Here is a 17,832-nt window from a genome sequence, read left to right on the forward strand (position 1 = left end):
CATACATAGACAGCTTCTTCTATGGTAGACGAGCCATACATAGAGACAGCTTCTTCTATGGTAGACGAGCCATACATAGACAGCTTCTTCTATGGTAGACGAGCCATACATAGAGACAGCTTCTTCTATGGTAGACGAGCCATACATGACAATGAATGGACACAGAGAGGAGTTGGCTAATAGTATAAAAACAGGCTGAACCACCGGGCCACCGGGTAAAGGCTGCAGCGGCACGGCTGTGTAGTAAACCATGTCAGTAAAGGCTGCAGCAGCATGGCTGTGTAGTAAACCATGTCAGTAAAGGCTGCAGCAGCATGGCTGTGTAGTAAACCATGTCAGTAAAGGCTGCAGCAGCATGGCTGTGTAGTAAACCATGTCAGTAAAGGCTGCAGCAGCATGGCTGTGTAGTAAACCATGTCAGTAAAGGCTGCAGCAGCATGGCTGTGTAGTAAACCATGTCAGTAAAGGCTGCAGCGGCACGGCTGTGTCAGTAAACCATGTCAGTAAAGGCTGCAGCAGCATGGCTGTGTCAGTAAACCATGTCAGTAAAGGCTGCAGCAGCACGGCTGTGTCAGTAAACCATGTCAGTAAAGGCTGCAGCAGCATGGCTGTGTCAGTAAACCATGTCAGTAAAGGCTGCAGCAGCATGGCTGTGTAGTAAACCATGTCAGTAAAGGCTGCAGCAGCACGGCTGTGTCAGTAAACCATGTCAGTAAAGGCTGCAGCAGCATGGCTGTGTCAGTAAACCATGTCAGTAAAGGCTGCAGCAGCATGGCTGTGTCAGTAAACCATGTCAGTAAAGGCTGCAGCAGCATGGCTGTGTGGTAAACCATGTCAGTAAAGGCTGCAGCAGCATGGCTGTGTCAGTAAACCATGTCAGTAAAGGCTGCAGCAGCATGGCTGTGTGGTAAACCATGTCAGTAAAGGCTGCAGCAGCATGGCTGTGTAGTAAACCATGTCAGTAAAGGCTGCAGCAGCATGGCTGTGTAGTAAACCATGTCAGTAAAGGCTGCAGCGGCACGGCTGTGTCAGTAAACCATGTCAGTAAAGGCTGCAGCGGCACGGCTGTGTAGTAAACCATGTCAGTAAAGGCTGCAGCAGCATGGCTGTGTAGTAAACCATGTCAGTAAAGGCTGCAGCAGCATGGCTGTGTAGTAAACCATGTCAGTAAAGGCTGCAGCGGCACGGCTGTGTCAGTAAACCATGTCAGTAAAGGCTGCAGCGGCACGGCTGTGTAGTAAACCATGTCAGTAAAGGCTGCAGCAGCATGGCTGTGTAGTAAACCATGTCAGTAAAGGCTGCAGCAGCATGGCTGTGTAGTAAACCATGTCAGTAAAGGCTGCAGCAGCACGGCTGTGTCAGTAAACCATGTCAGTAAAGGCTGCAGCAGCATGGCTGTGTAGTAAACCATGTCAGTAAAGGCTGCAGCAGCACGGCTGTGTCAGTAAACCATGTCAGTAAAGGCTGCAGCAGCATGGCTGTGTGGTAAACCATGTCAGTAAAGGCTGCAGCGGCACGGCTGTGTAGTAAACCATGTCAGTAAAGGCTGCAGCAGCATGGCTGTGTCAGTAAACCATGTCAGTAAAGGCTGCAGCGGCATGGCTGTGTAGTAAACCATGTCAGTAAAGGCTGCAGCAGCACGGCTGTGTCAGTAAACCATGTCAGTAAAGGCTGCAGCAGCATGGCTGTGTCAGTAAACCATGTCAGTAAAGGCTGCAGCAGCATGGCTGTGTGGTAAACCATGTCAGTAAAGGCTGCAGCAGCATGGCTGTGTCAGTAAACCATGTCAGTAAAGGGTGCAGCAGCACGGCTGTGTCGTAAACCATGTCAGTAAAGGCTGCAGCAGCATGGCTGTGTAGTAAACCATGTCAGTAAAGGCTGCAGCAGCATGGCTGTGTCAGTAAACCATGTCAGTAAAGGCTGCAGCGGCACGGCTGTGTAGTAAACCATGTCAGTAAAGGCTGCAGCAGCATGGCTGTGTAGTAAACCATGTCAGTAAAGGCTGCAGCAGCATGGCTGTGTGGTAAACCATGTCAGTAAAGGCTGCAGCAGCATGGCTGTGTGGTAAACCATGTCAGTAAAGGCTGCAGCGTCATGGCTGTGTCCTGTGTAGTAAACCATGTCAGTAAAGGCTGCAGCAGCATGGCTGTGTGGTAAACCATGTCAGTAAAGGCTGCAGCGGCACGGCTGTGTCAGTAAACCATGTCAGTAAAGGCTGCAGCGGCACGGCTGTGTAGTAAACCATGTCAGTAAAGGCTGCAGCGTCATGGCTGTGTCCTGTGTAGTAAACCATGTCAGTAAAGGCTGCAGCGGCACGGCTGTGTCAGTAAACCATGTCAGTAAAGGCTGCAGCGTCACGGCTGTGTCCTGTGAGTAAACCATGTCAGTAAAGGCTGCAGCGTCACGGCTGTGTCCTGTGTAGTAAACCATGTCAGTAAAGGCTGCAGCGTCATGGCTGTGTCCTGTGTAGTAAACCATGTCAGTAAAGGCTGCAGCGGCACGGCTGTGTCAGTAAACCATGTCAGTAAAGGCTGCAGCATCATGGCTGTGTCAGTAAAGGCTGCGGCGGCACGGCTGTGTCCTGTGTAGTTACTAGGGCCCATAGAATGTAACAGTAACCTGAATCTCTGTGTAACACAGTATTAATTATTCAAGACCCACTCCAGCCTCCCTAGAGCCTCTTTTCCAATTACTCCTGTATTGTTTCTGTAAGTAAGGGGGGAGGTCAATGACATCATCAGAGCGTACCATCAGAACACCACCTTTAATTGCCAAACCTTGAATTCTGCAACTGTGTCTAAAAAAAATAAAAAATTATACTATTTTGCTCAAAACATGTTTTTTGTTTACCCGTAGTTGTGTGTAGTTTTACTGTATTTGTACTTGGAATATTGTTTTTCAATAGGAAAATGAAATTAATAGCTGGAGTGGGACTTTTTTAATAAGCACCATGTTGACAAAGAACAGGACAGGACTGCACAGGGAGAGGGTGGTGCCAGGCCAGGCCAGCTGCGTGACTGAAGATATGCATGGTAGTAGATCACTGCCATATGTACAGGTACACCTACCTAAACCAAAGGGGAGAGGAAAGATGGTGTGGATTTGACGGAGAAGGGTGAGGGAGAACAGGCAGAGGCCTGTAGTGGGGGGCAGACAGACGCCTCAAGGAGAATTTACCAATATCCCTCTGAGTCTGCCAGGGTGTGTGAGTGTGTGTGTGGAGTGAGAGCGCGAGGTGTGTGTGTGTGTGTGTGTGTGTGTGGAGTGAGAGCGCGAGGTGTGTGTGTGTGTGTGTGTGTGTGTATTCCACTGCGTCTGTGACTCACTCCCCAGTCTGTGTAAGAAATTAGAACAGGAAAGAGAGGCCAGTAATGGAAAGGTGGAAATGGACAGATGGACAGATTTGAGGCGGGGCCAGAGAGATTCTGACAGACGCCAGGACAGTAGAGGACTGCATCCTACCTCTGTTTAGGACACGCCTCTCTGTCTGTGTTTAGGACACGCCTCTCTGTCTGTGTTTAGGACACGCCTCTCTGTCTGTGTTTAGGACACGCCTCTCTGTCTGTGTTTAGGACACGCCTCTCTGTCTGTGTTTAGGACACGCCTCTCTGTCTGTGTTTAGGACACGCCTCTCTGTCTGTGTTTAGGACATGCCCCTCTGTCTGTGACAGACACCCAGGCTGAAATGGCACCCTATTCCCTTTATAGTGCACTACTTTGGACTAGAACGCTGTTCCTTGTGTCAGACACACACGGTTGATAATCCACACGTCCCAAATGGCACCCTATTCCCTATATAAGAGCACTGCTAGCGTCTGTAACTAAACCAATAACTAGTCTGCTAATATTGTTGCGCTAAGTCTAGCGGTCTTAGGCCTAGTTAACTGGTCTGTAACCTGATTTTTAAGATGTGCATCTACAGTGTGTATGTATGTATGTATATATCTCCTCTGAATATTGAACATTGTATCTGTGTGTCTCTTCATTGGCCTGGGTTATCATTTGCACTCAAGATCTGACCATTTTGATTGATCTCAGTTGGTTAGTGTCAGGGTAGCCATTTGCGTTTTTTAAAACGATTCTTCTAACGTCTTCTGTCATGTAAAATACATAGAATTGCATGAAATGCGTTTTTTAAATAAAAAAGACATTTATTTCCTGCTTCTCCGGACCCCGCCCCCCCCCCCCAAATAAACCGACTGTATGCCGCTACACAATTGTGATTATAGCTAGGCCTATATGTTTTATTATGAAGGTGATTTATTTTACCCAAGCACCCCCAACTCAAAGCATCTTGCTGCGGCCATGCATGCAAGATGAATGAAGTTGGCTACCAAGCAGATTTTCCCCCTGCTAGCCAGTGATAGTGATGCACAAGGCCTATTCTAAACATCGCAATCTCCTGGCCGCATTTACCCGCCAGATTCAGTATCTTGAAAACGCCCAAAAAGCTTGAATAGACCAGGTTGGCTGACAACGTCACAAATTGAATACGCACTCATCGCAGAGGTAGAAGGACGGGTGTTGTGATTCCTGGATGGTCAGATGGCTAGCAATAATGACAAGAAGCTGCCATGTGGGGAATCGAAGGTGGCTCGTTTCGGCTAGTTTTATTTACATTTACGTCATTTAGCAGACGCTCTTATCCAGAGCGACTTACAAATTGGTGCATTCACCCTATAGCCAGTGGGATAACTACTTTACAAATGTTTTTTTGTTTTTTTAATCTTGCTCTTGATACCATGTCTTGTTTTGAGGTGTTTTGACTCATGTTACGTCTACGCTAATATGGCTAAAATTCACTAGCTAGATAACAACAACTGGAGCAATGTATTTGAGAGACAAGTGCTCATTGTGAAAATGTATTTACGTTTTAGGTCATTTTGGAGTCTAAATATAATAGTTTAAGTATAGTTTTAGTTTCCCAAACAGGTTTGTTAATTATTTGATTTCAGTGTACTGAAGTTTTTTATTCATGATTTCGTTTTTGTTTACTATAATAACCTTGGTGTGTTCATTCGACTCCCTAGTAATGGGTGTATCTGGGTACTACAGAGGATAACCACATGACCTCGCTGTATTTCTCTCTCTCTCGCTCTCTTTCTCTCTCCTCTCTCTCCCTCTGTCTCTCTGTGTCTGTCTCTCTTTCCCTGTCCCTCTCTCTCTCTCTCTTGGTCTTCCTCTCTCTCTCTGTCTCTCTCTCTCTCTCTGTCTGTCTCTCTCTCTACTAAAGGTGGGCTCTCATCGTGTCAAGCTCTCCAGAGGGTACGAGGCCAACGCACCGGCTTTTGAGAGGTAATTAGTGTGTTCCCTTCAGTCTGTTTGCTGTGTAAACCTTACAGTAGTGTGACGAGATGAGAGGAGAGGAGACACCCCCTTTCCTCTGGATGATGAGCTTCATACTGAAGCAGTTGGTTAAAAGGAAGGAACAGGGTCACCACATAAGACTGGAGACTCTGGTTGAATCCCAAATGGCACCCTATTATTCCTATATAGTGCACTACTTTTGACCAGGAGTCATATATATATATATATATATATACAGTGGGGAGAACAAGTATTTGATACACTGCCGATTTTTCAGGTTTTCCTACTTACAAAGCATGTAGAGGTCTGTAATTTTTATCATAGGTACACTTCAACTGTGAGAGACGGAATCTAAAACAAAAATCCAGAAAATCACATCGTATGATTTTTAAGTAATTAATTTGCATTTTATTGCATGACATAAGTATTTGATACATCAGAAAAGCAGAACTTAATATTTGGTACAGAAACCTTTATTAGCAATTACAGAGATCATACGTTTCCTGTAGGTCTTGACCAGGTTTGCACACACTGCAGCAGGGATTTTGGCCCACTCCTCCATACAGACCTTCTCCAGATCCTTCAGGTTTCGGGGCAGTCGCTGGGCAATACGGACTTTCAGCTCCCTCCAAAGATGTTCTATTGGGTTCAGGTCTGGAGACTGGCTAGGCCACTCCAGGACCTTGAGATGCTTCTTACGGAGCCACTCCTTAGTTGCCCTGGCTGTGTGTTTTGGTCGTTGTCATGCTGGAAGACCCAGCCACGACCCATCTTCAATGCTCTTACTGAGGGAAGGAGGTTGTTGGCCAAGATCTCGGGATACATGGCCCCATCCATCCTCCCCTCAATACGGTGCAGTCGTCCTGTCCCCTTTGCAGAAAAGCATCCCCAAAGAATGATGTTTCCACCTCCATGCTTCACAGTTGGGATGGTGTTCTTGGGGTTGTACTCATTCTTCTTCTTCCTCCAAACACGGCGAGTGGAGTTTGGACCAAAAAGCTATATTTTTGTCTCATCAGACCACATGACCTTCTCCCATTCCTCCTCTGGATCATCCAGATGGTCATTGGCAAACTTCAGACGGGCCTGGACATGCGCTGGCTTGAGCAGAGGGACCTTGCGTGCACTGCAGGATTTTAATCCATGACGGCGTGGTGTGTTACTAATGGTTTTCTTTGAGACTGTGGTCCCAGCTCTCTTCAGGTCATTGACCAGGTCCTGCCGTGTAGTTCTGGGCTGATCCCTCACCTTCCTCATGATCATTGATGCCCCACGAGATGAGATCTTGCATGGAGCCCCAGACCGAGGGTGATTGACCGTCATCTTGAACTTCTTCCATTTTCTAATAATTGCGCCAACAGTTGTTGCCTTCTCACCAAGCTGCTTGCCTATTGTCCTGTAGCCCATCCCAGCCTTGTGCAGGTCTACAATTGTATCCCTGATGTCCTTACTCTCTGGTCTTGGCCATTGTGGAGAGGTTGGAGTCTGTTTGATTGAATGTGTGGACAGGTGTCTTTTATACAGGTAACGAGTTCAAACAGGTGCAGTTAATACAGGTAATGAGTGGAGAACAGGAGGGCTTCTTAAAGAAAAACTAACAGGTCTGTGAGAGCCGGAATTCTTACTGGTTGGTAGGTGATCAAATACTTATGTCATGCAATAAAATGCAAATTAATTACTTAAAAATCATACAATGTGATTTTCTGGATTTTTGTTTTAGATTCCGTCTCTCACAGTTGAAGTGTACCTATGATAAAAATTACAGACCTCTACATGCTTTGTAAGTAGGAAAACCTGCAAAATCGGCATTGTATCAAATACTTGTTCTCCCCACTGTGTGTGTATATATATATATATATATATATATATATATATATATATATAGAGCGAGAGAGAGAACTAGCCTTGTTGACATTAGCAAGGCTGCAGTGGGATCTATCTGCTACTATACTGAACAAAAATATAAACACAACTTGTAAAGTGTTGGTTGGGAGTGATATCTCGTCTCTGTATGCGCGTCTCTCTATGTAATCTGACCTGTATGCGTGTCTCAATGCGTGTCTCTGTATGAGTACCTGTATGTAATCTGACCTGTATGTAATCTGACCTGTATGAGACTCTGTGTTCCAGACACTTCAGTGCTCTGAGGAGGCTGTATGGGAAACAGGTGATCATCAACCTGCTAGGCATGAAGGAGGGAGAACACATGCTCAGCAAAGCATTCCAGGTACATGTAACCCTAACCGTACTATCAACCCTAACCCTATCTCAGCAAAGCATTCCAGGTACATGTAACCCTAACCGTACTATCAACCCTAACCCTATCTCAGCAAAGCATTCCAGGTACATGTAACCCTAACCGTACTATCAACCCTAACCCTATCTCAGCAAAGCATTCCAGGTACATGTAACCCTAACCGTACTATCAACCCTAACCCTATCTCAGCAAAGCATTCCAGGTACATGTAACCCTAACCGTACTATCAACCCTAACCCTATCTCAGCAAAGCGTTCCAGGTACATCTAACCCTAACCGTACTATCAACCCTAACCCTATCTCAGCAAAGCATTCCAGGTACATGTAACCCTACCTACAGTGCGTTCTGAAAGTATTCAGACCCCTTCCCCTTTTTCCACATTTTGTTACGTTACAGCCTTATTCTAAAATGGATTTTACAAAAATTAAAAAATCCTCATCAATCTACACACAATACCCCATAATGACAAAGCGAAAACAGATTTGTATATATTTTTTTCAAATTTATTAAAAATACCAAGCCATGAGGTCGAAGGAATTGTCCGTCCAAACTGAGCAATCGGGGGAGAAGGGCCTTGGTCATGGAGGTGACCAAGAACCCGATGGTCACTCTGACAGAGCTCCAGAGTTCCTCTGTGGAGATGGGAGAACCTTCCAGAAGGACAACCATCTCTGCAGCACTCCACCAATCAGGCCTTTATGGTAGAGTGGCCAGACGGAAGCCACTCCTCAGTAAAAGGCACATGACAGCCCGCTTGGAGTTTGCCAAAAGGCACCTAAAGGACTCAGACTATGAGAAACAAGAGTCTGTGGTCTGATGAAACCAAGATTGAACTCTTTGGCCTGAATGCCAAGCGTCACGTCTGGAGGAAACCTGGCACCATCCCTACGGTGAAGCATGGTGGCTGGATCATGCTGTGGGGATGTTTTTCAGCGGCAGGGACTGGGAGACTAGTCAGGATCGAGGCAAAGATGAATGGAGCAAAGTACATAGAGATCGTTGATGAAAACCTGCTCCAGAGTGCTCAGGACCTCCGACAGGGGCGAAGGTTCACCTTCCAACAGGACAACGACCCTAAGCACACAGCCAAGACAGGAGTGGCTTCAGGACAAGTCTCTGAATGTCCTTGAGTGGCCCAGCCAGAGCACGGACTTGAACCCGATCAAACATCTCTGGAGAGACCTGAAATTTGCTGTGCATCGACGCTCCCCAATAAACCTGACAGACCTTGAGAGGATCTGCAGAGAAGAATGGTTAGAAACTCCCCAAATACAGGTGTGCCAAGCTTGTAGCGTCATACCCAAGAAGACTCGAGGCTGTAATCGATGCCAAAGGTGTTTCAACAAATTACTGAGTAAGGGATCTGAATACTTATGTAAATGTGATATTTCTGGGGGGGGTTTTGCAAACATTTCTAAAAACCTGTTTTTGCTCTGTCATTATGGGGTATTGTGTGTAGATTGATGAGGGGGTGGAAAACTATTTAATCCATTTTAAAATAAGGCTGTAACTTAACATAATGTGGTAAAAGTGAAGGGGTCTGAATACTTTCCGAATGCACTGTATAACCCTAACCCAAATCAACAAAGCTTTCCAGGAGAAGAGACCCTGCACTTACTTCAGGTACATCTAACCCTAACCTTACTATACATTCCAGGTACAGCGTCTAACCCTAATATAACCCCAACCCTAACTCCAAGCATTCCAGGTACAGCGTCTAACCCTAACCCTAATATAACCCCAACCCTAACTCCAAGCATTCCAGGTACAGCGTCTAACCCTAACCTTACTATAACCCCAACCCTAACTCCAAGCATTCCAGGTACAGCGTCTAACCCTAACCCTAATATAACCCCAACCCCAGCTCAACTAAGCATTCCAGATACATCTAACCCTACTATAACCCCAATCAACAAAACATTCCAGATACATCTAATCCTACTATAACCCCAATCAACAAAACATTCCAGATACATCTAATCCTACTATAACCCCAATCAACAAAACATTCCAGATACATCTAATCCTACTATAACCCCAATCAACAAAACGTTCTCCAAGCACACAAGGTTCATGTACCTGAAGCAGATCTGGAAGCAGATCCCAGATCATTTTAGTCTTCATCTGTTCAGTTTTTTAGGATCCTCTTGAATTTGTACGTCTTCCCCCCTTGTCTGTCAGAGTCACCTGAAGGCGTCGGAGCATGCCGGAGCAGTGAAGATGATCAACTTTGACTACCATCAGATGGTGAAGGGAGGCAAGACTGACAAACTCCACAGTGTCCTCAAACCTCAGCTCAACAAGTTTCTGGAGGACTGTAGCTTCTTCTACTACTCTGGAGAGACCGGGGTTACCAGGTGAGACCGTAGACCACACACACACACACACACACACACACACACACACACACACACGGATGGCTGTAGCTTCTCCTACTACTCTGTAGAGACCGGGGTTACCAGGTGACACTGCCTGACACTTGACGAAGATCAATTTAGATTGAAAAAATGTGTTGTTATTTTAACAATTTCTCCTCTCCCCTCCTCTATCCTCTCTTCTTCGTCGTCTCTCTACTCGATATCTAGAAATGTCTATGTTCCAAAGGCTGCCTGAAATGGTGTATAAGAATAAAAGATGAAATATAAAAACGTTTTGTAACGATTCCTATGTTGAAGATGTAGAGAAGATTAGCTGGTCTGTGATGAGGAGCAACCAGGCGCCGCACTTAACGCATTTATGACATTGCTAATCCAGCTACTTATAAGCATTCACTATTAAGAAACGGACTTTAAAAACTGCTAAATCCCTGTGGATTGATGAGGAATAAAAAAAAAAAAATTGCATGGTTGAGAGAGACGAGGCAAAATAAGTGGCTAATAAGTCTGGCTGCAAGCCGATTGGCCAAACGTGTACTGTACATTTAAACATGTCACTAAACTAAACAAAAAGAAGAAGAAACTACTATGAAAGAAAGATGTACGATAGTAAAAAGACTTTGGAGCATCTTGAATGACATTTTGGGCAAAAAGGCAAACTCAGCTCCATCCTTCATTGAATCAGATGGCTCGTTCATCACAAAAACCCACTGATATTGCCAACTACTTTAATGACTTTTTCATTGGCAAGATTAGCACATTTTGTCAATACATGCCAACAACAAACTGAACCTTCATATCCATGAAACTATGAAAGACGAGCGTTGTAATTTAGAATTCCGTAAAGTGAGTGTGGAAGAGGTGATTCTTTTTTATTTTTTTGTCTATCAATAATGACAAACCACCACGACAACTTGGATGGAAAATGACTGAAGATGGTAGCGGACTATATTGCCAATCCTATCTGTCATATCTTTAATCTAAGCCTACAGGAAAGTGTTTGCCCTCAGGCCTGGAGGGAAGCAAAAGTCATTATGTTACCATGAAAAGGGAAGCACCCTTTACTGGTACAAACAGCCGACCAATCAGCCTGCTACTGACCCTTAGTAAACTTTTTTATTTTTTATTTTTACCAGACACAAAGGGATTTCACAATAAACACATCAACTGACTTTCAGCACGCTTATAGGGAAGGGCATTCAACATGTACGGCACTAACACAAATCACTGATGATTGGCTGTTTTGTTGGACTTCAGTGCAGCTTTTTACATTATTGATCATAGTCTGCTGCTGAAAATAACATGTGTGTTATGGCTTTACGTCCTCTGTCATATTGTGGGTCGAGAGTTACCTATTTAACAGAACACAGAGGGTGTTCTTTAACGGAAGAACACAGAGGGGTGTTCTTTAATGGAAGAACACAGAGGGTGTTCTTTAACGGAAGAACACAGAGGGGTGTTCTTTAACGGAAGAACACAGAGGGTGTTCTTTAACGGAAGAACACAGAGGGTGTTCTTTAACGGAAGAACACAGAGGGTGTTCTTTAACGGAAGCCTCTCCAACATCATCCAGGTAGTTTGCCATTCCTCAACATAGCCCCTTACTCTTTTTTTATATTTTTTACTAATGACCTGCCACTAGCGTTAAACAAAGCCTGTGTCTATGTATGCTGATGACTCAACATTATACACGTCAGCTAACCACAGCAAGTTAAAGCACTGCAACACTTAGCAAAGAGCTGCAGTCAGTTTTAGAATGGGTGGCAATTAATAAGCTAGTCCTAAATATTTCAAAAACTAAAAGCATTGTATTTGGGACAAATCATTCACTAAACCCTGAACCTCATCTAAATCTTGTAATGAATAATGTGGAAATTGAGCAAGTTGAGGACACTAAACTACTTGGTGTAACCCTGGATTGTAAACTGTCATGGTCAAAGCATATTGATACAACAGTAGCTAAGCTGGGGAGAGGTCTGTCCATAATAAAGTGCTGCTCTGCCTTCTTAACAACGCTATCAACTTAAGTCCTAGTTTGGTTGCACCTGGACTACTGCCCAGTCATATGGTCAAATGCCACAAAGAGAGACATAGGCAAATTACAGTTGGCCCAGAACAGAGCAGCACGTCTGGCCCTTAAATGGACATGGAGAGCTAACATCAATGACATGCATGCCAATCTCTCCTGGCTCAAAGTAGAAGAGAGATTGACTGCATCACTACTTGTCTTTGTGAGAGGTATTGACATGTTGAAAGCACCGAGCTGTCTGTTCAAACGACTAGCACACAGATCAGACACCCATACATACCCAACAAGACATGCCACCAGAGGTCTCTTCACAGTCCCCAAGTCCAGAACAGACTCTGGGAACTCCCTTCCACATCAAGTATCTAAAGCGTGCAGATTTAAAAAAAAACATATTAAACAACACCTCACAGCACAACGTGTACTGTGAAGAGACACACACACACATTCTAACACGCAGTCTACACACACATATTGTAATAATGTCTTATATGATGTATTGTGTTATTGATGATGTAGTTCTGTTTTAACCCTGTTTGGACCATTTAAGAAGAGTTGCCTTGGCAGCAGCTTATGAGGATCCTAATAAATACTAAACTCTCTTCTCCCCCTTCTCCTCCTCCTCTCCTCCCCCGCTCCCAGGTCTCAGAGTGGTACCCTCAGGACCAACTGTCTAGACTGTCTAGACAGAACCAACAGTGTCCAGGCCTACTTCGCTTTGGAGGTGAGACACGCACGCACACGCACGCACACACACACACACACACACACACACACACACACACACACACACACACACACACAGGGAATGGATCTCTATTTTGAGAAGCTCCTTTGTGACATGTACGTGCAGATGGCAAAACATGAATCATATTCAAGGAGTCTCTTACCCTCCCTCCATCCGTCCCTCTTATCTGCTCCTTGTCTCCTCCCTCTCTCCGTGTCTCGCTCCTCTCCTCCTCCTCCCTCTCAACTTCCTCTCTCCCTCCAATCTGCTACCTCTCTCCTCTCCACCCTCCCTTTCTCCTCCTTCCTCTCCCTCATCTCTCCTCTCCTCCTCCCCCATCTCTCCTCTCCTCCTCCCCCATCTCTCCTCTCCTCCTCCCCCATCTCTCCTCTCCTCCTCCCTCATCTCTCCTCTCCTCCTCCCTCATCTCTCCTCTCCTCCTCCCCCATCTCTCCTCTCCTCCTCCCCCATCTCTCCTCTCCTCCTCCCCCATCTCTCCTCTCCTCTCCTCCCCCAGATGTTACCTAAGCAGTTAGAGGACATGGGTCTGACGGAGAAGCCCCAGCTGGTAGCCAGGTTTCAGGAAGTGTTCAGGTCCATGTGGACGGTCAACGGAGACTCCGTCAGCAAGATCTACGCTGGGACCGGAGCCCTGGACGGGAAGGCTAAGGTAGAGGAGAACACACACCACACACACACACACACACACACACACACACACCACACACACACCACACCCCCCACACACCACACACACACACACACCACACCCACACACACATCACACACCCACACACCACACACCACACACACACACACACACACACACACACACCACACACACACACCACACCCACACCCACACACACACACCACACACACACAGACACACCACACACACACCACACACACACCGCACACACCGCACACAGACACACACACACACCGCACACAGACACACACACACACACACACACACACACACACACACCCACACACACTCTAACTAACACCATGTAGACTAGATTTGTGTGCTTCTTTCTCTTAACTCCTGAATGTGTATATGTGTTATTTTCCTGTGCTGTCCTCTGGACCTCTCTACCTGTTGGGTAAGTTGATGCTCCGGTCACCTGACCTACCCTTTATCTGTACCTGGATCTGTTCATATCTGTGTCTGTGTTGTGCGTCTAGTGGTGATGTTTTCCTCATGTGGGGGGTAGTTCTGTGTAGTCTGTGTCAAATCAAATGCTATTGGTCGGATACACATATTTTGCAGACGTTATCGCAGGTGCAGTGAAATGCTTGTGTTTCTAGCTCCAACAGTGCAGTAATACCTAACAATACCAAACAATACACACAAATCCAAAAAATTAAAAGAAATGATTGAAGAAATATTAGAATAAGCAATGTCAGAGTCCGGAATATAAAAATATATGGATATGATGGTGTGTATAGACATTATGGACAGTATATTCATAGAAAAGGTGTGTTCAGCAGTAGTTATATATAGGATGAGCATTGACTAGAATACAGTATATACATATGAAGTGGATAAAACAGTACGCAAAACGTTATTTAAAGTGACCAGTGTTCAATGACTCTATGTCCATGAGGCAGTAGTCTCTGAGGTGCAGGGTTGAGGACAGCTTGGAAGCCGACTAGTAGCAGTGATAAGGTTCAGGGCAGGGTACTGGGCGGAGGCCGGCTAGTGGTGACTGTTTAACCGTCTGATGACCTTGAGATACAGTGCCTTCAGAAAGTATTCACACCCCTTGACTTTTCCCACATTTTGTTTTGTTACAAAGTGGGATGAAAGTGTATTTAATTGTGATTTTATGTGAACGATCTACATGTACATCTACGTCTACAACGATGCATGTTTAGGAATATGTTTTATTCTGTACATGCTTCACTGGACACTGATAACCAATTTGAAAATGAAGACAATATGACATGAAAATGCTGAAAATGAAAATGTTTTTTTTTCTGATTTGCTTCTCTCCGGAGGGTCTTATTTCTATGTGGTAAAGGGATAGTGGGAGTAGCATGAAGCTAGCGTACCCGTAGACTTCTAGTCATCGCGCTAACGCAAGTTAGCGTTGGCTTGTGAAACTACCTCTAACTTCCTTCATACTGCACCGCAGAAACATACAAATGATGGTCTCCACGAGTTCATCTGATTCTGGGTTTAAAAAAAACGCGGCTTAATGGACAGAATCTCTCACTATCCCTTTAAGTGAATGACCAGTGGTTGTCACTTTATTAGATGGTGGTGAATGACAGCTGAATCATTACGATGTAGAGGACCGTGTGAATGGTACTAGTAAATCATGATTACTGGGAGGAGTCCGTTCTGGTTTGGTAAAGAAAACGAATGTATGACTCTATCATTGTGTATTTGTGGGGTTAAAGTCTCTCCCTGTCATTCCCACGGAGTTGTGATCTCTCTCGATTTATCAAGTATTCCTAATTTCCCGACCTAAACCAATCTGGGATATTATTATATTATTTGCCCTTTTTTTCCTAGATTTTCTGTGTTGTGAAAATAGTATTCTTCTCCTCTTTCCTGGTGATGTTCCAAGATGGTGGGTGAGGTTGTGTTGTCTGTGTCGGTACAGAGTGAAGGACTCATCTAGTTTCTCTCCTCTTTCTCTCTATCTCTCGCTCTCTCTCTCTCTCTGTCTCTGTCCAGGGGGGTAAGTTGAAGGACGGCGCTCGCTCTGTGACCAGAACCATCCAGAATAACTTCTTTGACAGTTCAAAGCAGGAGGCCATCGACATCCTCCGACTGGGCTCAACACTGAACAGTGACCTGGCAGACAAGGCCCGGGCACTACTCACCACCTCCAGTCTTTACGGTAATACCACACACTACTCACCACCTCCAGTCTTTACGGTAATACCACACACTACTCACCACCTCCAGTCTTTACGGTAATACCACACACTACTCACCACCTCCAGTCTTTACGGTATACCACACACTACTCACCACCTCCAGTCTTTACGGTAATACCACACACTACTCACCACCTCCAGTCTTTACGGTAATACCACACACTACTCACCACCTCCAGTCTTTACGGTAATACCACACACTACTCACCACCTCCAGTCTTTACGGTAATACCACACACTACTCACCACCTCCAGTCTTTACGGTAATACCACACACTACTCACCACCTCCAGTCTTTACGATAATACCACACACTACTCACCACCTCCAGTCTTTACGGTAATACCACACACACTACTCACCACCTCCAGTCTTTACGGTAATACCACACACTACTCACCACCTCCAGTCTTTACGGTAATACCACACACTACTCACCACCTCCAGTCTTTACGGTAATACCACACACACTACTCACCACCTCCAGTCTTTACGGTAATACCACACACACTACTCACCACCTCCAGTCTTTACGGTAATACCACACACTACTCACCACCTCCAGTCTTTACGGTAATACCACACACTACCTCACCACCTCCAGTCTTTACGGTAATACCACCACACACTACTCACCACCTCCAGTCTTTACGGTAATACCACACACTACTCACCACCTCCTGTCTTTACGGTAATACCACACACTACTCACCACCTCCTGTCTTTACGGTAATACCACACACACTACTCACCACCTCCTGTCTTTACGGTAATACCACACACTACTCACCACCTCCAGTCTTTACGGTAATACCACACACTACTCACCACCTCCAGTCTTTACGGTAATACCACACACCACTCACCACCTCCAGTCTTTACGGTAATACCACACACTACTCACCACCTCCAGTCTTTACGGTAATACCACACACTACTCACCACCTCCAGTCTTTACGGTAATACCACACACTACTCACCACCTCCTGTCTTTACGGTAATACCACACACACTACTCACCACCTCCAGTCTTTACGGTAATACCACACACTACTCACCACCTCCTGTCTTTACGGTAATACCACACACACTACTCACCACCTCCAGTCTTTACGGTAATACCACACACTACTCACCACCTCCAGTCTTTACGGTAATACCACACACTACTCACCACCTCCAGTCTTTACGATAATACCACACACACTACTCACCACCTCCAGTCTTTACGGTAATACCACACACACTACTCACCACCTCCAGTCTTTACGGTAATACCACACACACTACTCACCACCTCCAGTCTTTACGGTAATACCACACACACTACTCACCACCTCCAGTCTTTACGGTAATACCACACACACTACTCACCACCTCCAGTCTTTACGGTAATACCACACACTACTCACCCCCTCCAGTCTTTACGGTAATACCACACACACTACTCACCACCTCCAGTCTTTACGGTAATACCACACACACTACTCACCACCTCCAGTCTTTACGGTAATACCACACACACTACTCACCACCTCCAGTCTTTACGGTAATACCACACACTACTCACCACCTCCAGTCTTTACGGTAATACCACACACTACTCACCACCTCCAGTCTTTACGGTAATACCACACACACTACTCACCACCTCCAGTCTTTACGGTAATACCACACACTACTCACCACCTCCAGTCTTTACGGTAATACCACACACTACTCACCACCTCCAGTCTTTACGGTAATACCACACACTACTCACCACCTCCAGTCTTTACGGTAATACAGGAATATCCTTATGAGACCCCCCCTCAACATAATGGGGATGAAGAGGGTTTTCTCTATCTAACTTGTGTAACTCCTAGCCTGCATCCAAAAAGGCACCCTATTCCCTACATAGTGCACTACTTTCAACCAGAGCCTATAGGTTTGTAGTGCACTGTGTAGGGAACAGTGTGCGGTTTGGAAAGCAGCCCCCTTAGCTAGCGGTGTAATCTTCCTGAGACGGCCCTCTCTGTCGAGGGACAGATTAAACCTCCGTCACACTGCTACTACTGCTAAGACTGGGGCCCCTGGTCACCTGCTCAGATAACACATACAGGGACTCTAATGCTGTTATCTCTCTTAACCACTTGTTAACCCCTCCCATCCCTCCCTCTTTCTCTCTCCTGCCTACGCTCACGCTAGTGACTGAGCCTATCTTACAATCAGGTACAGTAGAACGGGACAGACAGACAGACA

At 45.6% G+C, this 17,832-nt stretch overlaps 1 protein-coding gene across 1 annotated transcript in view; it reads left to right on the forward strand.

The window, feature by feature from the left end:
* The window catches only part of synj1 (synaptojanin 1), an 84,627-nt gene that overhangs the window by 25,476 nt on the left and 41,319 nt on the right, over positions 1 to 17,832 (forward strand). The window contains 7 exon segments of the mRNA XM_045207948.1: positions 5,234 to 5,295; positions 7,438 to 7,534; positions 9,747 to 9,922; positions 12,609 to 12,690; positions 13,211 to 13,363; positions 15,386 to 15,551; positions 17,779 to 17,802. Of these exon segments, the coding sequence (XP_045063883.1) occupies positions 5,234 to 5,295; positions 7,438 to 7,534; positions 9,747 to 9,922; positions 12,609 to 12,690; positions 13,211 to 13,363; positions 15,386 to 15,551; positions 17,779 to 17,802 (760 nt within the window).

The sequence above is a fragment of the Coregonus clupeaformis genome, chromosome 27, assembly GCF_020615455.1.
Source record: "Coregonus clupeaformis isolate EN_2021a chromosome 27, ASM2061545v1, whole genome shotgun sequence".
In the NCBI taxonomy this organism is placed as follows: domain Eukaryota; kingdom Metazoa; phylum Chordata; class Actinopteri; order Salmoniformes; family Salmonidae; genus Coregonus; species Coregonus clupeaformis.